The sequence below is a fragment of the Nymphaea colorata genome, chromosome 1 (genome assembly GCF_008831285.2).
Source record: "Nymphaea colorata isolate Beijing-Zhang1983 chromosome 1, ASM883128v2, whole genome shotgun sequence".
Taxonomy (NCBI): domain Eukaryota; kingdom Viridiplantae; phylum Streptophyta; class Magnoliopsida; order Nymphaeales; family Nymphaeaceae; genus Nymphaea; species Nymphaea colorata.
In genome coordinates, this window is record NC_045138.2 from 35,755,108 (window position 1) to 35,778,559 (window position 23,452).

A 23,452-nucleotide genomic window follows, 5' to 3' on the forward strand; every position below is an offset into this window, starting at 1 on the left:
TTGGGGTGTCAAGATTCGAAGTACTTCACTAGATATATTTTGCACATATATTTTCTCTGTACATCAATTAGCCAGGTTTGCCTCTTGGGCAGTGGATCTCGGAGGCAACTAATAACAGAGGAAAAAGCAAATGGAAAAGGGGAAATATAGAATAGCAGAAGCGCAGTAGCTTTCCTAGTTTCTGCTAGAAGCCTAAAAAACATAAAGAGTGAAAAAAACAGAAACCTGCTACAAAAAGGGAAAAAGAGGAAAAGTTCATCCTCTTTGAAGTATAGTTACATCTGCCCCTGTGCCGCCGCTGCTATCAATGCCTGTTAGAGAAAGAAAGTCGATCGAACTTCCACTTCGACCTGCTAAAAGAAAAACCCATATCATTTTTTTCCTTCCTTCTGCAGTGGATCCAAGATTTGGTTATAGAGAACAACTGAGAAGCAGAAGAAGAAGATGTCGAAAGCATCAGAAGCTTACATATTCTGAGTAGGATTTGGTCTGCTCGGCGGGATCCTCCTCAAGCTCTCATTTGGCTCAGAGATGGGTTTGCCGGCATCCTTCTGCAGGCCGTTGAGAGTCTGATAAGACGAAACTGATGGAGGTGGTGCTGCGGGCTTTCTTGGTGCATTAACAGCTCCATGTCTTAGACTCCTAGCGTGGCAGAGAGAGAAGGGAGACATGAAGAGATGGACGCACAGGAGCAATAATAAGAGACAATATGAGCTTTTGCTGATGCTTCTCATGGCTTCCGGATGGCTTCTGTGAAGCATTGTAGTTGGCGAAAGGGAGAAGAGAGACAGTATGAAGATGATGCATTCGATTTTATATGGGAGTGTGGGACTTTTCTAATAGGAAGGAAGCAGGCAGTCATGTGATGCAACTTTGACTGTTCCAACTTTGATTCACGTTTTTTGGGGAGTAAATCAAATTTTTCGAGGCTAAGTTGTATATGGAAGTCATGTGAGGAGGCACGTGACACTCAGTGGTGAACTTAGTTTAATCCTTTTAGTTTTAGACTTAACCAGCTCTCTTTTCTCCCTTCTGTAACTGCAGAAGTACTGAACAGTTTATACTTTCTACCTTTAGTTTTCTGGGATAGTAGTGTACATGAGTTCATAAACCAAAAATCTGCCAATCTCTTTCCAAGGATAATCACTAATACGAAGGCACTGCTTCTTCACATCTAGCAGATTAATATATCATATTTTGCAAACATCCACGGGAGAAGAGATGTACACACAATGTGCAGGAAACTTCCGAGCAAGTGGTCACCAAGGGAACCCTAAGGGCCAGTTACATAAGAATTTTGCAAAGTTGTGTTACCATGTAATGTAGTCTCTCTCTCTCACGGCTTCCTTTTTCTTTTATAAGGTTGTCCTCATGCTTCACCTTTTCACAGTTCAAATTTACCGAAAGTTTCTCAGCATGTGATTCCTTTGTTTTTTGGGGGATAAAACTGAACTGCAAGCTCAACAGGCTAACTCAACGTATTAAAAGATAAGGACCCAACTGGTGCAGTTCTATGATCATTGGATCTTATGGGTCGAAACCCAATTTGATTTATGTCTGCGTCAGTCCAACTGGGGTCTGATCTCAGTTGGATCCACATGCTTCCTTCTGCCCAAGACTGGACTTTGGCTGCTTTATTCTAGTCAACCGAGACCCAGCCCGCATTTAATTCTTGATGCTTAAACTTCAACCTGTACCATGTATGGACACTGACCCATTTCATAAATAACCCATTTTCTTTCCGAGTCTTTCATTTTCTTTTCTTTATTTCCACTTTGTTTATAGAAAATGAAGTCCGAATTGCCTGCAGTTTAAGAGCAGAAATTTCATGTAACTACGTACCAGAAACTTTACTGCCCTTTTCTGAAATTCAATCATACACATAATCGTTATGTTGGGAGCCCCAACATCTACTTTTGTGGTCTTCCTCGTCGACGTATAAATAAAGATCTTATGAGTTATTAGTCGCACAAACTAATAAGATGAGTAAAAGACCTTACCTTTAAGATTGCAGACAGTCAAGATCAAGTTCACACAGTTCGAATTTTAAGCAACTTTAAAATTTGATTTTCTGTGTGCCTTTCCAGGATCCATCTGAAGAGGGCATCTAAAAAGTGACAGTATCTAGCAAGCACTTTTTCTTAGCCTTTTTACGCCTCGGATTCCTCTTTAACTAAAATTCTCCTTCAAAAGAACCCATTGCTTCTGACCAAAATTCAACCATGCAATTAAATAAGGACATGCTTTCTAGTACAAGCACATACACTCACAGAAGGTCCACTGGGCTTTCCTACCCTCATTGCTGGCACTCTGCAATTTCATCAGAACCCACCTTCCCTAGCGTAGCGACGCCTGTTTTTGGGGGCAGAATATAGAATACTTGTTGTGATACCAAAAAGTATCTTTTTTTTCCTTTTAAGTTATAAAATTTTATTAAAGAACACATCCCTAGGAGAGTAGGAAATCTTGGTACCATCTCTCTCTCTCCCCCTCTCCCATCCATTTGGGTTTTTTTATACATCCCCCATTTTTCATAGACTTGAAGTGAGTTGAAACCAACGTTGATAATTAGAATAAGTCTCTTCTTCGCTTTTTTATTTTTTGTTTTTTGAGTTTAAGAGTGATGGCATGAATTTCAATTGGGCTGTCTTCTTGTTGTGTTCACTTGGAGATGATTCTTTCGGGGATGGTCTCATTGGGCTGTGAAGAAAGCTGGCTGATTGGACTTGAGTAACTTTTGGTGTCTTTTTCTTCTGTCTCTTTTGGTTAGCACATGGAGAAATAGCGTCATGTAATTATATTAATCCTTGTGTAATCGGCGATTCAGTAGTATGGTTGCATCATCTGACCTTGCCAGTGTCGTTGTTCAACATAGCTACAGTTGCAGTACATGAATGCCCACGGAAAACTGTGGGCCTTCTACACACACGCACACACACAGACCTATTATTTTAAAGCATAGAAAACCATTGGTTATGCTTCAAATCAGCTTAGGCAACCATGTGATGAATTGTTACTTTTCAGCTTCTACCAAAAAAGGATTAATCTATAGATCAGGCCATCATTATGCAGGAGGTTCAGAGTGAAGCAATTGATATATGTTCTAGCACGCTCTTCATGCTATCTATGATGCCTTAGACTTCAACTAGAGGAACTGACTAAATTTCGATCTGTAATTCTATCAATTCCTACCATTTAAAAGAGTTCTGAGAGTTCATACGACCTTAGGTTTCACTTCATACAAGCTTTTCAAAAAAGTTTCATAGGTACAGCAACGGCGTTCATGTTTATGAGCTGGATTTTTCACATAATGCCAAGTTAACCCTTCTTTTTTCTCCCTTTCGGTTACGCCAATTTGCCTCCGTCTGTGTGTTTCATTAGTCTCAATAAAGTGCAACTAGCAACTTGTTTTCCAACTGCAAGTACCCCGTTTCTAGGCGCAGGACCTCACGTATTTCATGACGTTGAAGCTGGTTGGATCGCTCATCAAAATGTTTAGGTATAGACCACATTATTATTAAATTTATGAGGAAGATAGACAGTGATATGGGGAAGCAGAATATGAAATGACGATAGCCAGGGATGTATCTATGATTCTATATATTACAGTTGGTGATCTTCAACGCAACATTATTCTATGTGCTACTTTCTCACCGAAAAACGCGGGGATAAATTGTTTATGTTGACAGTCCTCAAGCGTTATTTGACTGTTGATGGTCCCAATCTTCGGAAACGGAAAAAGAGGACTCTTTGTCTATTCTACGCGTTCAAGCAAGAAGGATGTAATTGGATTCATGTACCATCTACTTCCCAGATTTTAAAAATGAAGAAGATATTGCATGATCATATCCAATTCTAAGAAATGTAATTTATTTGCAACTTCACCCAAACCATGTTGGTTTGGTTGACTACCATTCGGTATCTTCCATTCAACAAGTTGGTATTTTGAAATTCGACTGCATTAGCTGTATGGGTCAAGTTTCCTGTTAAAGGAAAACTAGCAAAACAGAAAAAGCCATGACTTTGATGTGTTGGAAAGAATCGGTAGATTGCATGAATTTAATACCCGAAATGACAGAACAGGGCAATGTGAATGGAGGAATAGCTTTCCTGCCAATATGATGAATTCTTTAGGCAACAGAAGAAAAAGAGGTTTTGCATTCAGTCGAACTGGTGTAAATCGAGGAGACATTTTGACCAAGTTCTAGAACCCAGGAACTGAAAGCAAGTGTGCAGAAATTTTCGGGTTTTTGCATACATGAACACCCAGCTCAAGCTTTGATGCTTATGAGAACAACATTAACACCCAGATGAATCAAGAATCAGGAGCTTCAATAAATTCATTGTTTCTTGTTTCATGTAATAGTCCCTCACGACTTGGCCCCAAAATCGCACAGATCTTTCAATGTTTGAAATGTAATTTGCAACCAAAAGCTGCAGAATCAAGAGTCTGATGTGCCACGATACGTTGAGCTCCAAATGATTATTCCCCGGAGATTCTGGGTTGAAATTTTGAATTCATACAAGCTCGAAAGCGGATTCCCTTTCTCATAATTCAAGAGCGGTTGGGTTCCAATATACTGGTCAAATTTTGTGGTTTATTCTAATCCCTGCCTTCCCTCTTTCCCCTGTCTCTTGCTGGGAGATTCCAATTATGCTTTCTTCATCAGGTTCTTTCTTCAAAATAAACAGAATTCTGCTTCTTGGTGGTCTACTGCAAGTGTAAGCAAGCACCTAGTCGTCACACATAGCCTTCAGCTATGTACACTTTAAGTTACTGAGCAGGCTGCAGCTAGCAGTTGAACATGCCTCTTCTCCTTGAGACTCTATTTGAGTGCCTAGAGATGGATTAGATTAGCTAGACAATAGCACATCGTGGGTCATCTGTCTTTTCTCCATTGAAAAATCTGTGGTCGATCTAAGGGCTTGCATGGTGGCTAAAAGTTGCTGGAGATCTATTATGTGGATGTCATATATAGCATAGGTTATACTGACCCTGCATCTCTAGGTGGGTGGGTAATGAGAATCAATGGTTATAATGTATCAGCTTGTTATCTATTGCAAAATAAAGTTGGTTTAATCCCTGAGATTTTGAAATTTGACGTGAACAACTTATTTGTTGGAGAAAATGACAGAATAGTGCCATTGCATTTGCATTCGCAACTTTATGATGTGATAATTCGCTCCAATTTTATCTTGTGTCCAAACAGCTGCCTATAAGGTGAGGAACCTGCAGTGCTGGACGACGCAGAGTGGCAGCAGAAGCCACAGAGGCGTCCTCTTCCTGCAGAAAGGTGAAGTAGGAAACTATGCCATCAGTTTAAATGGATATATGTGCGTTCAGTTTCTTGAGACTGAAAGTCCATCATTGCCTAGTAATCAGTCATCCTTTGAGGTGAGTTTTTCTCGTAGAAACCTGCAATATGGCTCCATGAACTAATCTCTGTTTCTATTGCTCGTGGCCATGATGAACTGTAATTCGGTAGCGGAAGAGGAAGTAGGGTCACGTAATCAAGCATGCCCGATGCGTGCAGAAGCAAATCCTGCATACCTACCACATGCTTAAAAATATCGCAGGATATTCGATCCTTTCCTCTTGTCAATCAAATATATTATAGAGGACAAACACGTAGCCTACCAGTACTTAATCATGCAGACCCATATCAGCCACATGGCCACTGGCTTTTCTTTCTCCTATTTCCAAAAAGGTGTAGGCGCGACTCCCGACTCCTTTTACTTGTTTACATCATTTGACGCATGATTCTAGCTAAACTATTCTCTTCAAAGACAAACATTAGGTACTCATGAATGCGTGAGAGGTTAGGCAGGTACCAGCACATTTTTAAGTAATTAAAGTTTCAACTAGGGGAGATTTTATATATATATATATATATATATATATAGAGAGAGAGAGAGAGAGAGAGAGAGAGAGAGAGAGAGAAAGAGAGAGATGGATTGATAGAATGTTTTTTGGGTCTTATTTTAAATGGTTTGAGCTAAAAACATAATCTTTTTATGCTTCTTCAAGCAAGGATCCAATCTCGAGCACCGATCTTGCCTCATGTTTATTAAGCTTTTTCGTGATATTAATTTCTTAAAACAAAGTGGTTGCAGGTCACTCGAGTTTTAGCCTTCCACGCACCATCCCATTTATTAAAATGGGTTTCTGCCCGTAAACTAAAGCAACGACGTCAAAATTGTATGCAGGTAACATTTTTAATTGTTCAAGAAAAAGATATGCGAGTATGAAATTCTTAATTTCATATTCAAGAATAAATACAGAAACGTCAAACAGAGAGTGAAGATATAAGAACATGCCTCGTGCCTTCACTAACCATTCTTCGCCTTCATAATCTATCTTGAAAAAGATTTAGGATCTCATTAGATGGATTATCATGTTTTTCAAAGTAGTGTTGAAATGATTTATCGTTTATTTGGTCAGTAGGTTGGACCAAGTCCATCAATCAATAGGTTGAATATGTAGCCACACTCATCATTTACCAAGGCCGTGAAAGGCAAAGATAGTTAAATATACATGCCAACCACTTATATGAGTTGAGAAGTACACAATCGCAAACGAACTTGAACATTTTATCCATGCGCAGATTAGGGCAAATTATAGTGAATGATCATGTCTCACATAAAAATTATTAAAATTTGCCAGTTAGTTATTGCAGTGACTTTTTATTATAGCAAACAATATGTGCAGTATTAGTCAAACCATGTCAATTAAATTTTTACAAAGGCTGCTAGTTATTGCAGTGAATTTCTATTATAGCAAACATCTAGTTAGGTTGCGTTTGTTTATGCAACTTTGCTAACCGGATGTTAAATTCATGTCAGGAATGGAATGGTTTGTCACTCTCTTCGAAAGACGGAGCACCAACCGATGGGCCTCAACGCGAGTTGGACCATGACATCCTGTCATCAATTACTGGTATTATACTCATGGAGGCATTAGCAGGATGAAGGAGCAAATGGGACATCAGGATTTGCTGTATCATTTTTGTTGGTCTCTACATCAGAATGGTCATCCTTGCACGGGGACAGGATCTTCGTCGTGGATTACTTTTGCAACACTGTAGCTCTGTTCTATTTCTTAACAAAAAAGTCATACCCCGAATATATCAGGACGAGCTAGCCTTATGCCGCACACAAAAAACCATGACACAGTCGAGCAAGGAAAGAAATATGAGATGATGCAACATCTAATAAAATTGGTAGCAACACCATATTGATGCCAAAAAAAAGTTTACAGGATTGCCACGGTTCTGCAAAAGGCAATACAATGGCTGTAAACATACTCAAATTCAGCTTGATTTAATTCACTCCAGTGAATGAAGGAGAGAACTTTATCGACTCTGGAAACAATATACAAATATACGACAAATATGACTTCCTAAATTCATCTGACTGACTTATTATGAAAAGAATCACGGATATTTACATAGTTCCTTTCAAGAACAATTCCAAAGACTCCAAAAGGGAAGAAGCAAACCAGGAAAAGAACACTCCCAAGACTCAAAAAAAGAAGAGCAAATGACAAATCTGCACAGAAGAAGGCTACTTGGGGTTGGTCACTACAAGATCATAATCCCGATAATTCACCTATTGAGAAATCATGGCTTGACTTTGGACTGTAGAGTATCTCACACGGCCTATCATTAAGGCTATCCTTTAATATTGTAATCTGGCCCTCCTTGAGTAATATTTCTTCATCAAGCGCTTCAATCTTTTTGCGCAAAGTATCCAACTCATAATTTTGTAACATATTCTTTTCACTGTATTCTTTCACTTGTTCCCACATTAGATCTCTCTCTTTTGATACCTGACTCAGTATTCCCTTCAACGCTGCAAGCTCTTTCTGGCAATTTTGTGCTTCCATTTCAAGCTTGTTTACTGTTTCATTCTTTCTGCCAACCTGCCCATGATTTGTAGCTCAGAAATGAAATGAATGACATTTTTTTGGATGTAACATGAAGACATAATTTGAGAGAAAAAGGAGTAAAGACAATGGTCACAGAAAAGGATTATGAGACAGCAATTTTACACTTCATGTGATGCTAAAATGGTGACCCATTTCCCTTCTGCTACTGAAAACAAATGAGCATCCATCCAAATAAATATGGATAAATTTAATGGTCAAGATGAAACATGTACCTCAAGTTCAAGGTCCTTTACTTTATGGGTTAGGCAGGACAAGGAATCCTGAGTTCTCTGAATCTCTGACTTCAGTATGTCATGAAGTCTCACTGATGAAGCAAGCTCTGTTTGAAGATGTTCTAACTCGACCTCCTTTGACCACAACTTTTCTCTCAGTACTCTGGCCACTAGAACTTCTGCTTCTAGCTCAAAGCAGGTATTCACCTAAATAACCAAGGAAAACAATATTAACAAAGTTAAGGGGAAAAAGTAACTCCCATCAACTTAAAAGCCCTTATACATGGTTGATGAAAGCAAGAATGAGCAATTAAGCCCTTATACATAGTTGACACGGACATGGTTGGGATTCATATATGGATAGGCCCTAAATTCAGTAGCTTATATTCCATACAGTCCTGTAGAACCACACATCATTTACATGGATGTTGACAACAGTCCACATGGTTTATGTAATAAAGGAAAGAAAAAAATAAGAAAAAGATGCTTAACATTTGGCCAAAATAACAAATCATGCTTTGAAAAATAACAAAAAGGCGCTCAACTTTTGAAATAAATTCTCAAATAGCAGCCTACTAAAAGAAAACGTTAATTTTTTATATTAAAATAATAAAAAATGCACCTCGTAAAACCACTCTTCTTTGGTTGAAGAAAGATATTTTTGTTCACAAGAGGGTATTTTTGTCATTTTATGCCCAAAATTAATTTTTTCTTTTAATAGGCAGCTCTCTGAGAATTTCTCTCAAGAGTTGGACATCTATTTCTTAACTTTCAAAAGTTGGGCGATGATCCATTATTTGTCCAAAGGTTAAGCGCTTTTTTAAACTTTTTTTCTAAACCAAATTATGTCAATACATTTAAGTTGTTGAGCATGTTTACTTTGTTGCTATTATAATGCTGTGGTCCACAGAAGTTCCTTCATTTCAAGAGTTCTTATTATATGCACATCTGGTCACATCGGCGGATGGACTTTAGAGAAAGGACAGAAGTTATGAGCAGCACCAATTGATGTAGGCATGTCAAGCACATCCTCATATGGCAAGGGAAATATACAGTGTTATTCATTATGCATACAGTGAAAAATAGGAAATAACATCTTAATGGTGCTTGCGTGATCTCATCATCAGAGATAGTTCTACTGAATATTTTCTATGTTCCATCCTTTTTTGCCATTTCCCTGTATGATATAACCTATGCTAATCATTACACATTTGAAAAAAGGATGCAACTACCAACTTCACACACATTGCTACTCAAAAAATTCAGTTAGCAAATGGACTAACAAAGCCAAAACAAACAAAAGAATTGAAAAAAGGAACTTCCGTTACCTGCAACTTGTGCAGCTTGAGCCCTCGTTTGGGTTCATTTTCATCAACATTTGACAATTGACTTTGACAATCTCCAGTTACAAGGTTGAACCTCTCATGCAAAAATCCAGATGTTATCTGCAGGCTCCTTTTGAAACTCTCGATTTCTTGCTTCAATCTCTGGAGTTTCAGGTCAATTTCAAGGAAAGAATAGCTTGCTAATTGATGATTACCATCTCCTAAAGGTCTGTCTTGCTCGGAATATGAATCGTGTAGCTTTATTTTAATATAATCCAATAATTCATCACACATCGAACAGCTCTGATCAAGTAGAAACAGCCCTTGGTCCTGCAAGCTCTCAGTCCGAGCATGAAGTTCTTGATCAAGCTTGACAGTTGCAGATCCACCACCATTTCCAGTAGTTTGTAATCTCTCCAGGAGGCCTATGTTCTCCTTTCTGAGCATCTCTATTTCAACTCTTGAGGAGTCCAACTCCTTCCTTAATGTTTGCTCTAGACCTGTCAGTCTCAGTTCTTCCATCTGTAATTTGCACGCATAGTCATCTTTATCAAATGCTGCCTTCCCAATCTCAATGTTCAAATTAAGCCTTAACCCATTTATTGTCTTCTCTTGGTCATTGCAAGTCTTTTGTAGTCTAACCACCACTCTCTGTAGGTCCTTACTCTCAATTTCCTTTTTGTTATAGTTTCTTCCAATCAAGTCTCTTTCAGCTTCTGTTTCTTTGCATTGTTCCTCCATCTCAATTAGGGATTGCCGAACAGTAGAAACTTCCAGCATTGATTCTTCCAATTTCTTCTTTAAATCACCCAGCTGCAGCTCCTTATTTTCTAGCCTTGCATGGTTGTCTATTTCTTTGCTACTCAAGGAAACAACTTCTCTCTGAAGAGAGACATTTTGCTCTGCCAAATCCCTTACACGCTCTCGAAGTCTCTTCTCTTCTTGTTTAAATTTTTCATGCTTAGACGACCAGTCTCCTGATCTCCTGTCCAATTCCCTTTCCAAGCATGATTGAATTTCATTTTTCTCCTTCTCAATCTTCCTCACCAGTGCTTCATGCTCTATTTTTGCCATTTCAATTGTATTCTTCATATATTCCCTCTCCATCATCCGCCTCTGCATCTGCTCAACAACTTCAGCAGTCAATTTTCTTCTTTCACTGTTAAGGACCTTTACCATATGGATCAGTTCACCTGACCCCAGTTCTCTACTCTGAACATGTTGCTCAAATTCATCTGAGACATGCGCAAGCCTCTCCTCCGCTGCCTTACACTCTTCCAGCAACTGTTCATCTCTATCATGGAAATTCTCCAATTTTGTTGCTTCAGTTTCCTCCTCTTGTCCTTGGTACACGGGATATGTTTGTTTAGGGCCAACAAGATCATTGGAAGGATAGGACATATGCTCAGAACTGGAGTTGTTCATGTTTGTTCGTGAAATTTGAGAATGATCAAATGACTGCTCATGTCCAGGAACATAAGAGTAAGGTCCTACAAGAGGGTGCTTCTTTAGGCAATTATCACCATCTTCATCCAATGTAGAGGATGTTTCAGCATCAACTTCCTGTAGCTTCAGTCTAGATTTTCTAGGCAACACATTCCATAGCCTCCCATCAACATTCTGTACTAGGTCATGATTAGGGGAACTGCTGGGAAGACTTTCCACTCCGTCTCTGCTTGAAAACGGGAAACCAACATCCCTAAATTCCCGAAACGAATGAGACCTGGAAACCTTTTTGTTATTTCCTGATGAATCTAGGCCTGAAGAAACCTGGCATCTTGGTGGACGTCCCACATTCCTAAAAGGCCTATTCTCTACCAAGACACCATCTTCCCCAGCGCAAGATGTATACTCAAAAGAATCTTGTTTGGGCCTGATATCCCTGTCGTATTGCTCCCCATCGATGTACAGGTCTAGAGTTCCAGTTGACGCATGTGTAAAGCGTGCAGATCTACATCTTACAGGCATAGGAGATGAATAAGGCGAGCTTCCAGCAGATCCAGAATAACTTCTTGATGATGGGTGTCCAGAATCCCTTGCTTCTTGTCCCTGAGAATTTTGTTTCAATTTACTGGATGTCTTGATTTTCAATTGCCTCTCAGGGGTGACTTCGCTGCAAAATGAACAAGGAATGAGTACAACATCACAAACTACACTACCACATGAGAATAGAGAGCACTTGCCAGTTGGATCGATCATCATGGTGGTTTCTGCCAGCAGGAGACTTGATAGTATCTCTGGACCAATTGGACTCGCCTGAATCAAAGCTGTTAAAGTATTGTTTCTCTTGCCTAGGTGCATTGTCTTTCATGAACTGTGACCCTTTGACCTCGCTTATGTCATCGATAACTCCACCAACATGCTTGAGAGGCTCCTTATGCACCTTCCCATTTGTGGCTGTTGAAGAATCTTGTGAAGACCGAAAGAAGAACAACTTCCTCATCTATGCTGCACAAACCAAAAGGAACAAACCATCAGCAACTTCACTATAGAGGACTAATTTGATGAACCTAATTTATTTTTTTGGACTTAGAATTCCAAAACAACAGTTCTGGAATAGGGTGGAAGCAGAAAATCTTTTCTCCTTCCAATACCAAGATGTGTTTGATATTCTGCATTAATTATTCCAGAACATCCCTGGTGTTTGATGGGCCAGCATAAGAATGCTGGAAAAGGAATGTTACAGTTGATACCAAGCAGTAACAACCTTTAGAAATTAGTACATAACAAGAACACGACCAATGCAGGATTATGAAGCATGAACATTAAGTTTAACTGAACGTCGCAGCGTTGTTATATTAAAGCAGTGATTGCTTTCAATCTGAAGCAGCAAAGCAAGAAGGTGTCTCAAAACTTTCTGACCAGCTAGTGCGGAAAGTTGGCTAATTTGAAAGTTTAAACTTTCAACCAACCAGGCTTACTGCTAAGGACCACTTACTCCTTGCTCAATTTGCAAAGATTACACTTACAACTCTACAATGTTCTTTTGGTATAGATAAAATCATAAAATGGAAAAGTTCAAAATACGTGGCCGAGTTAAGACGCCATACCAACAGCAGTTTTAAAATCAAACAAACCATGCAAGACCTTTGATGGTGGAACCAAAGCCTCAAGCAACTCCACGAGCATTAACCCTCCTCTTTACCACAGCTGCTCAATACCAGCACAAAACAGCTGGAGGTGATACAGCTTGATATTGGGTCCATGTAGAAGTGAAGGATTTGATCTCAGTGCAGAAAGAACATGGAATGAGAAGTGAAGTGGGAAGTAGGGGTGGCACAAGATGGAAGGGTTGCATGAGCATTCAAGTCGCATAAATGCACTTCTGGGAGCTTCTCATCACGAGGTCCAAAAAAAGCTTAGAAGGCCAATCAGTAAGTCTGCAATATATATTGCCTATCAGTAGTTCAATCGAAAAAGAAATACCCAGCAGACGATGTAATGATCAATTGGCATAGCAGACATTAACAGGAGTCTCTGTCCCACACCAAGATATGGTGTTAAGTTTGCAATGAAAATGGCTGATTTTAGAAGGATGAACCCTGGAACATCATTTTACTTGTGCATTGACCATAAATCTGTTAGGTAGCAAAAAGAATAAAAAAACTGTTCAATGTCCAAACCAAGCTTATCCATGTCCAAAAGTCCGCAGTACCAGCGTGGCCACTAGATTTCTTTAGTAACTACAAAATTATATGGATAGCATAATAGGAAATCAGTACATATTAAGTCTTAAAACAAGTTGGCTTTTTGAAACTGAAAGGCCAATATGCCTATTAAGATATTTTAAAGAGTTCAAGTATAATTGTAAGCATATATCTCTTGCATCTGCTCCAAGGATAAATCTTTTTTTCTCATGCGGTTTCCCACTTAGGTTAATCTGCCCGCGCCCAGTCTTTCCGGTCGAATATGTTATGTTTCTAGAAGATTGTTCACGTGGTGGTTTTTACTTAAAACTGCTTTTCAAGCACCATCACATCAAAGATTATGAAAAGATTAATACTTTATAAGCATTACAGATGGAAAAAAAAATCCTTTCTGTTATTTAAATAACGTACTTTTGAGAGCACCTATTTCATCCAATCTTTAGAAGTTCAATAGGTTCGCCAAATTCTACGATTTATCCAACACTTACGAAGTTCCACAATCTCATCCAAGATCCAACATTCGCTGAATCCAAAATTTATCCATTTCATCCAACATCCGCTAAATTATAGCATGCTGCAGCCATGAGAAAAATAGCAAGCAAAACAAAAAAATATGCCAACCAAAAATATAACTATATGAAAAGAAAAAATAGAAAAAGATAGACACGTTAATCAGAAAAGGGAGAGAGAGAGACAAGGGCGGCCGGCCGGCGGCCGTAGTTTGCAGCAGAGATAGATAGATAGATAGATAGATAGAGAGGGGAGTGGGGGAAGAGAGAGAGAGAGAGAGAGAGACTGACCTGAGCAACGGCGCACCGGGAGATTCAACGGGATTTGCAGGCAGAATCAGCCAATTTCAACAATGTGAAGCAGAACACTCAAATGGAGTCCAAAACTCCCAAAACAGAAGTTAAGAAGCGACGAACCAGGAAAGAATCCACGGGAAAAGGGAAAGGCGAGATTAACGGGGTTGCAGGAAATGTATGCAGATGAACGTGAAAAGGGTTGAGCGATGGCTCGTGAGACTGGAGGTTCCAACGCCGGTGAACAGGGGTCGCGGCCGTTGATACGACGGAGTCGCCCGATCAGACAACAGAGGAGAAGGCCGCTGTACTAGAGTTCAGAGTCAGGCTGCACGGGAGAGTCAGGCTGCAAGGGAGCGTAGGATCATCCTGATGCCAAACCCTGGATTTCCGTGCGTTTTTTCTGCGGGTGCCATCGTCTCTAAGGAAGCAACGGATGCATGACGCCAGGCTAGCACCTTTTCAAATAATGTGGTGCGCCAAACTAGGAATGTGAATTCAAAAGTCGGTCCCAGCCAAAAGCAACGGAGCCCACACTCCTGAAAATGAATTATGAAACGCATAACCTAATAATAGGCTTCAAGTTATTTGTCCCCGTCCGACACAAAAGAGGATTACAAAAAACTGTAAATAGTTACTATTTTAAACCATTTATAAGTTTTCCCAGAGCACAAGAATAAGAAGGAAAGAAAGCTCCATCTTACATGATGATTAAATTAATATAGCACTTTTTGTGAACTAAAGAAACTTAACAAAACAAAGTCGCTAATGGACCATTTCAATTCCCAAGAAACCTTGATAATTAGAAGTTTAGATGTTAGAATCGCTTGGATTGGCGATTAATCGAACCGTAATTATTATCAAGAAAACGAACAGCAGAAAGGAGGGCAAAAGCATGTTATCGTAAAATTAACTTGAATCGAACTGCGTCATAGTAATCAGATGACGGCCGGGTCCAAGAACTGAATAGCGGCAAAAAAAAAAAGAAGAAGAAGAAATTCAAGAAATATCAAAGTAACACGATTTTTATATCTTGCCTTCAGATCGGCGGTGCGAACGGCGAAGGTTTTCTTCAGTCTTCATCAACGTCTTTCCCAAGTGGAGAAGGGGAAGAATGAGAGAAGATGACGGCGAATATTTAGGGCTAATCCTCCCTCAGCCGACGATTTGTTTCAGTAAGTAAGCGATTGATTCCCTTCTAGTTTTGGCGGGCCGCGGGTTTTAGTGAAACGTACAATTTAGTTATGGACGGAGAGGAGAGGAGAGGACCCGAATGGAACTCGTAAGTATCAAGACACTTCAATCAAATCGGATCAATGCGAATGGACCTCTTCCGATTGATCCGTTCCTCGATCTGAAATGTATGTATCTTAATCTCTTTCGAAAAGTATTAGAAAAAGGAATTGCGGCGCAAATTTGAATTTTCAGGTGCAACATCTTATCAAATCTGGTAGAAAGAAAAAGTCTAAAATGCATAGTTTTGAATGATTGAATCATATCTAATTTTTCGTGGGATATAAATATATATATATATATATATATATATGCTGCTGTTGGCTAACTTGCAATAGAAACAAAGAGACAGAAGAAATATTAACAAAGGAAAAGGCAGAACAGAGGCGCTTCTGCTTGAACCAGAGTGCTTTTATTTATTTATTTATTTTTTTTGAAGAACCAACCAAACCGGAGGCACCCCATCTTTGAGATGGACGGTCACATTTCTTCCTCTTAGGTATACTGCATATATATAATTTTTAAAAGGTTTTATTTATATGTTGGCTTCTGTTAATATTTTGAATTTATAGTTCAGTTCTTCTAATAATAAAAAATTTTATAGCTCCTGTTGTTTTCTTAATTTGAAAAGGAAACAAGATAGAAGAAAAAAAAAAAAAGATAATCGATATTGGACAAGCGTCTACGTTGCGGATAACCATGGCTTTTTGTAGATCAACAGCAACAGAAAGAAAACTCTCGAGTCCACTGTTTTGTTAGCGATTACAGTGGGTGCTCCTCAAGCTTTTTGCTTTGCGTTTGTTTCAAGGATTCTTGTCCGTCTCGGTTTTTACCAACAATCGCGTATCAGTTTATAAGTATCGGCTTTGTATGGAGCTATTTTTTCCCTAGTTTTCTTATTAAAAATAATTTAATAGAAATAGTTAATGAATAGCAGCCAGAACCATTTCGGTTTGTGATCGATACGGTGCGTATCGTTTTGGTGGAACGGTTTCAGCTGATGAACGAACATGGTTGAGCACGTTAGGCAAGAGTAGGCCTACCAAGTGATACTTTTCCACAATTTCTATTTGATTAAAGAAAAAATAAATACCTAACTCAATATTTGGCAATAAATAAGGAGGCACCTGATTTTCCAAGATACCTTTATAAATGCACCTAATGTTTTTGAATTATTAATAAAAAAGTAATCTTGGTGCCTAAACTTAATTTATCCCCAGCTTTAAGTTAGTTAATGGTAGAAAATCATTAAAGTCTCTCCAAATAAACAAAGTTTACATTTATTTAATAGCAATTTGCCCTTTTTTCCTGTGTCCGATAATATTAATAGATGTTTAATTTTATGCGAGACAATTTTTCATTAATATCTAAACTATTTTGTATTAATCTTAGGTAGTTATCATGTTAATTTAGATGGTAAATGTAACTTTTTTTCAAAAAAAAAAAGAATAATTGATTGGCAGTCATATATTTAATAATTTATAAAATCTTGTCAGCCAAGCGTCAGGAAACTTTGGTGTATTTTTTTTTTTCAGAAATTTTCAAGCACGCAATTTGGTAGTTTTGAATCTTTTCACTGTCTTGGTTGATTAATAAGTTGTATTCTTAAATCTTGAGACGGAAGAGTCAGCCCTTTTCGGTAGTACACGAAAGTTGATCCCCACATGAATTAAACCGTTGATTGTTTTTGAAACAATTGTATTTTGTGCCTTGACTTAGTCTTTTTGTCCCCGAATTTAGGCAGAAATTATTTTATATCAAATCTATTTTACGAGTCACTAAGATGATAAAGATCTTATAGTGCCTTGTATTGCGAAACAAGATAAATAGAATGATCTTGGAAGAGATGTGTACATTATACAATCAAACATCTGTATGTGTATCTAATTGGGTCCGCGTTTGGTGAGATCACAAGAGTCGAATGCTTTCGAATGCCCGGCGGCGGCTCGGCCCGACCCCCAGGCCTACTTTCGATCGATTAGTAAGTGGATGGGTCCATGCACCGCTGCAGCTTGGAGATGGTTGTGTCTGACTTAGGCTATAAGAGGTTGGTTGGCGTTAGGACCTTTTAACGCAAGACTGCCCATGGTTATTGAATTAGCTCGTTCAAAGATACGTGTGGGATTATTGTCGTGAACTTCTTCTATAATTTCTTACTTGAATATTACTGAAATGGCAGGAAGACGAAAATGAAGATGGTGGGTCCGTAGTATAAAAAATATTATTCTCTGAATCAAAAAAATAATAATTATGACCTTAAGTCCATGAATTTCCGTGGATCTCAAACCCAACTCCTGAAAAAAACGAGGAATTCGAGAGCTAATTTAAAATCATCATATGATATTATCGTTAATCCAACAGAAGCGGTGCAAGCCTGAGTTGGATTTCTATTTTTCAGACCAACCCGAAACCAAAAGCAGTGCCCATAGTTTCCCCAGAAAAAGCACAGACAGACAGACACGGGGAAAAAAAAATGGGATAACTACTAACCGTTCCATGTTCAATCAGAATGAGCAACATCGCACCGTTTCAAACAAATTCTGTGGGTATGGTATATTATATATCTACGGGGACCCAATGCCTATCAGTTTTGCCGACTCTCGGGGCAGATATAGTAGTACCAGAGACCCCCCAAAAGTCGGGCCGAGACGGTTTGTCGCATCTAAGATGTCAACGGATGGAAATTCAAATCATATCTTATTTATTTATGGGCTATTCACATAGTTAAATTCAAATTTGAACTTTAATTTGGGTTTTGGAAAAGTTTATACCATATATCAGAAACTAACCTTCTTCTTCACATACCAATATGAATCCAACTTTTAAATACGCAAGTACATTATGATCATTTAAGAACCAAATTTCAAAGTATATAGATAATTAAATATAAGATATTTATTTGAGTTCCTATCTGACCGCAATTTAATTGAGATGCGGTAGAACACGACTAAATAATCAAAAAAACATGTCCAACCCATTTGCAACCCGGAGAAGTGAATCTTGGGAGGAGTCACCCACTCACATCAATGGAAACTTAACATCGTTTTTGCGACACAGGAATCCCCGTCTCCCTCAAGGTTTATCCAGAGGTTAGATCAAAAACAGAACCCATCTAATATTGGGCCAAATTTTGGATCGCCAGTGCTTTCTTATTAAAACAAAACTATCCCAACACGTTAAAAAAGTTGCAAACTAAAAACTGACACTCGTAAGAAAAATAACAAGTTTTAGAAACTTCCCCTCATAAATAATGTGGCATTGCATCTCCCAAGTACTTATAATGCAACGCTATCTAGGATAACGTCGCAGCAAGATCCTTGGAACTCATTCATTCTGCCGATAAGAAATAGGGAACCGTAACTTTTAGATTTGCCTGGTTAGAGCGGAACATCGGGTAGAAATTCATGATTCTCTGTAAGAGCAATTTGTTAAAGTAACTCGCGCCCTTTTCCGCCTTTCACCATTTAACCAGACCACAAGAGGTGGAAGAGATGCGTGGGGTTCAACATCTCACGGGTTAACTTGAAGGAGATGTGAGTTCAGCAGCTCAAATATGATAATACGAATCGAAAAAAACGCGATAGCTTCTCCCCATCTCCAAATCGAAGGCAAAACAAAAGCAAACATTCCCTTCCCGCTCTCCATGCTTCCCCTAATTCTATATTATTGATGTAATATTTTGCCTGCGCTTCCAACTTCAGGTATCCCACATTCATTTTACAGAGAGCCATGGTGTATTGCAACCAAACCACCACCCGCCAACAGAAGAAGAAGAATTTCCCGCATAAAAGAGGTAGGTTTAACCAGCATTATCTTGGACAAAAGTGCGCAGATCGAAGAATCGGAGGAGATGAGCATAGAGCAAGTAGTTTCGATCTTCGATTTCAGGAACCAGTTTTTGCCAAAACCATTGGAAAAATGCGACTCGGATCCAATCGACGTACTAACTAACTGTTGCATTAACCGGTGAATAACCATATTTACAATGACGAATTTGAAGCTAAACCCAAATCTAAAGAGGCAGCAGAAAGGGGGAAATCTCAAAATTTTTTACAGACAGACAACAAAAATTTATAGACTTTCCGGAAAAATGTTTCTCCGTTTATTTTCCTTCAAGACCAGACCATGTCGACCGCGATCTTCAACTCCGAGGGATCTTCCACGGCGTCGTCTTCGTCGGCAGCGCGAACAACCTGCGGCGACATCGTCACCGGCTTCCGGACGGCGATCGACGAGAAGGCGGTAATCTGCTTCCCCTTAAGCGAGGAGGCGGAGAGGGAGGAAGCCGGGAAAGAGCCGCCGGCGAGGAGGAGATCGGGCGTCTCGCGCTTGAATATCTCGGACAGCAGAAGGACCAAGGATGCCATTGTATGCGCAGAAACCTGGTTTTTCAAAGGTGGGAGGTTTTGGGGAGCTAGGATGATTGCTGTTAATCGATCGGCAGAATATATATATAAAAGGAGAAGGAAGGAACTTGCAGACGGCGGAGCCCACAGTATTAATTCCGCTTCTTCCTCGGTTCTGGAAAGGGGTTTTGGTTTTGGCAGGGGCTCCAACGGGTTTCTGCGGAAACCATGGGTGGTGGTCTGGTAGTGGTAGACCACGAGCTCCAAGTTCCAACCGCTTTGCTTGGTTCTTCCCCCTTTCCTTGACCCGATCGGATCTCTGAGTCGTCTGACCCGATCTGGATACGCTGACGTCCTCCCTTGACGTCTAGCGTTCGGACTCAAGTCCGATCCATTTACCGTTCACTATAAGCTAAAGATCTTCTTCGTGATAAAAGAAGCCGTATTTTTAACACGAGCTTCAGAAATCGATCATACGTTCCTTCCTCCTAAAAAATTCAGGTACGAATAGATCTGGATTTGGACCCGCAAGCAGAAGACTGCAAGTCGATCGCTCACCTGTATCTGAGCTGAGCTGGATCATTGTGGTCCCGGGAACGAAGATCCAACTGGTATCCATTAAATTGGGTCACCTGGTGGCAGTCGGAAATTGAAGGCTCACCTGTGCTATCGGTGCATAAATGGCAGGCACCTCTCGGTATCACCATCAATTTCATTTTCCTGCAACCCATTCGGTACATCTGATCTGATCTGGGTTACGCTCACATTTGTTAATCCAGAAAGTTGAGAAGGAAAAGTTATGGCCCGGTGTTTTTGACCAATGCAAACATAGAAGCAAGATCTCAGAGAAGAGGGTTAGCACTGCACCAAACCATGGACAAACTACGCTGAATATATAAGTTTTATCCTTTTCAGCTCATTCAAACACGCTTCCAAGGAGAGCTTTTAAAAGGATAATCCGACGAGGAGGATCGCTAACTTTTCTTAATTTATCGGAAGCATATAAATTTTCCTTATTTTTCAGAAAAAAAAAATGATGATGATTATCATAGCGTGAAATGGCTGATTCCCGCTACATATAAGAGATTTTGAATCAGACCAAAATTTCTAGCTTCACCACCGTGCCCAAATGAAATTAGGAAAAAAAAAAATTGGAAACTAAAAGCAAGGAATTGAAATTTTTGTCTGAAAAAGAACTGGCCAAATTTTTGTCTCATGGCAGTGAATGGGTGAGAAGCATCAATCTGCCTTTTGTAAAGTTACAGACAGATGAGATGAATGATACCGCAGCGACGTCTCAGTCTATTTTTTTTTTCATTGAATTTTACTGATTCCTTGTTCCCTTCAGATCTTTATAATTAAAAGAAGGGCGGGGAGATCGCGTGAACCGATAGGGACGTGGCTCGTTATTTAATGGTGGCACCCAGTTTTGAAAAAGGAAAACTGTCGGGAGGAAAAGGCGGGGCCTGAGCTGCAGAGAAATCAAATATCGGAAGCCCCCTTTTAATTTATTGCCATGCTTATTTGATCTTCGTGTGAGACCCTGTCCGTCACCCTTCAGTTCCATCCCTCAATGGTTACGTTTTTTCCCCCCTCAGATCTGGATCATGCCTCGGGTTCTACAAATTCTATAAATCCTGCCACTCCATGTCCAAGCCTCAATGGAGATCGAACATGTTTTCAAATCCTTGGTTATGAATGGCACTTGATGCGCTCTTTAATGACCATCCTTGAGTCGGGTTGGATACCCAATGCTCTCTCTCTCTCTCTCTCTCTCTCTCTTTCCAGCGCGATTCAACACGTCCTCAATTCAATTTTTAGAAAATGCTATCTTATCTTATCTTGATAGTATTATTGAAGAATATTGAGTTTCCGATTAAGAATGATATTACTAAAGCTAAGTAGATCGGTTTTTGTTCCTTTTCTCTCCCCCCATTTCTCCTCTCTCTCTCTTTGTTTTGTAATTAATGGACTTCTTGTCTTCAATTTTTTTTAACTAGAAACCTCTTTTGATATATATTTCCATTTTATTCGTTCTCTTTCTCTCTCTCTTTACATGGTTTGTATCTATGAGCTTTACGTTGACCAATACGAAAGTAGCGACACTTTGAGACAGGCGCTCCTTTCACTTTTTCTTGGACATGAATGATGATGGGTCCAGTGCGTTTCTCCCTATTCGAACTTTCTTATGTTGCTGTGGCTTGGGGTTAAACGGTTTTCAACGCCCAAGATCTAAAAAGCTTCGTTTGAACTTCCAAGACAAAGATTTGAAATCTCGAGACATAAAAGATCCAACAATCTGACATTTCAGTTAATCAAACACATTTTCGTGTGAATTTCTAGCGAAAACGGCTCAACAGTAATGCCTTTTTCGGATTTATGTCAGATTCAGATCTATCAAGCATTCAAACGATGGACAAAGATCCACGGAAACTGGTCAACCCAAACCCGCGATAAAATATATTTGTTCACGAGGAATGAATGAAATGAAAGATTCATCCAAGAAGACGAAGGCGGGGAATGGGATGAATTAGATTTAAAACAGCAGGCGGATCAGAACTCTTCATATCCAAAACCTGGGAACACAAACCCGACCCGACCCATTTACCGGCCTCTACTGAGAACGATTGAGACCCGGGAAGGGAAGCCCTTTGAGTTTGGAGAGGATGACAAAATCGGAGATCTCGATAGCCGAAGCGACTGGCGAGAAAATGACGGAGAAAACTCGCATCTGTACTACTACCTCCGACCCCCACCGTTCCCGCACTGACTGACGAAATTATCCTCCCACAAATCCGAAACCCCGGAGCAGTCAACTGCCCCGAGACGTCCCCTGGTGAAGGGTATTACCGTCATAGGGTACATTTATGCCGCCCCAATGTTGTCGTCATCCTATCTCGGACGCTGTAACGCACGGGTAGCCGTCCCCGTCGTCTACCAACTCCCAGATACGTCCAACCAGGAGAGCACTTTTCCTATTCCAGTTCTGCCCTTGAACGGATCTTTTACACGTATTTCTGCTTGACCCGGCGGAAGGAGGCCGAACAAGTGCTCGAGTCGAGCACTCACCTGGGCGTTGCGTTGGTAGCTCCCGTAGATGAGCGAGCATCTCCTCCCCTGGCTTGCCTTGGAAAAATGTATTTATTTTCAGGGAAGGAATCCAAAGTAGAATACCCATGTTTTCTTATCACTTCTACAGTTTCATGTGTCTAATGCCCATGTTTTCTAATGACGAGCAATATTCGACCTTATCTTTCTTTGTCGTTTTTGTATACATTCATTTTGGTAACAAATTTTGGGGAGATCCCCAAGCGGAATGTGAATAAGCGTTATATATCTGTCTCATAGATCGGCTAAGAAGATCATTTAGTTAGGAACTAGGCCTTTTGCTTTTGTTACATGACTTGTCTGTTGCAAAGTCATCGAGATGGTTTTCTTCATGTGGTGTTTGATGAGGCTGGAATTGAGGAATTCTATAATTAAAATTCTCATTTTTGATGAAACAATAATTGCATTATCAAACAAAAAAAATTGATTCCACAATTATAGGCTCCTCTTTTTTTTTTAAATCAAAATTTCAGGATTGTGATTCTACCTCAATAGATGAAATTATGATTTCAGAATTTTTTTATCCCCCTTTAGGGCACATGTTATGTAGCTTTAAATTCATCAATTCTATAATTTTAATTTTTGTTTTATCAAAAACATCATTTTCAGTTTCGAAATCAAAATTTCAAAGCTAGAACTAGAAATCCCTCCATTCTTGGTGCTCTAGATTGAGTTTGATCGGGTTTCGGCTCCGCTCAAGCAAGAAAATTGGTCTATAGATTAGCCGGGGTAGAGCCCTAATTGCTCGCTGGATCATGAAGCAGGACTCGGAACCACGATCTATAACATCAACGTTATTATGGAAAAGGTTTAGGGTAGTACCGTCCGAA

At 39.6% G+C, this 23,452-nt stretch overlaps 1 protein-coding gene and 1 long non-coding RNA gene across 4 annotated transcripts; both read right to left on the bottom strand.

Annotated features, from left to right (window-relative positions):
* Nucleotides 1–924, bottom strand: LOC126409460 (uncharacterized). Of its 2 annotated transcripts, none has more exons than XR_007572206.1 (2): nucleotides 469–924; nucleotides 1–350 (listed from the first exon to the last, which is right to left on the bottom strand). It is a non-coding gene; the product is annotated as an uncharacterized LOC126409460 (long non-coding RNA). The 2 variants fall into 2 exon arrangements; XR_007572207.1 differs by having other exon boundaries at nucleotides 1–353.
* Nucleotides 925–7,209: 6,285 nt separating this feature from the next.
* Nucleotides 7,210–14,470, bottom strand: LOC116244800 (filament-like plant protein 1). Of its 2 annotated transcripts, XM_031616670.1 has the most exons (6): nucleotides 13,933–14,470; nucleotides 12,536–12,865; nucleotides 11,669–11,933; nucleotides 9,489–11,598; nucleotides 8,161–8,367; nucleotides 7,210–7,921 (listed from the first exon to the last, which is right to left on the bottom strand). In XM_031616670.1, the coding sequence occupies exons 3-6, from the start codon at nucleotides 11,926–11,928 to the stop codon at nucleotides 7,589–7,591; spliced, it is 2,910 nt and encodes a 969-aa protein (XP_031472530.1). In that variant the 5' UTR covers nucleotides 11,929–11,933; nucleotides 12,536–12,865; nucleotides 13,933–14,470; the 3' UTR covers nucleotides 7,210–7,588. The 2 variants fall into 2 exon arrangements, with proteins under 2 accessions (XP_031472530.1, XP_031472522.1); XM_031616662.1 differs by lacking the exon at nucleotides 12,536–12,865.
* Nucleotides 14,471–23,452: the final 8,982 nt, after the last annotated feature.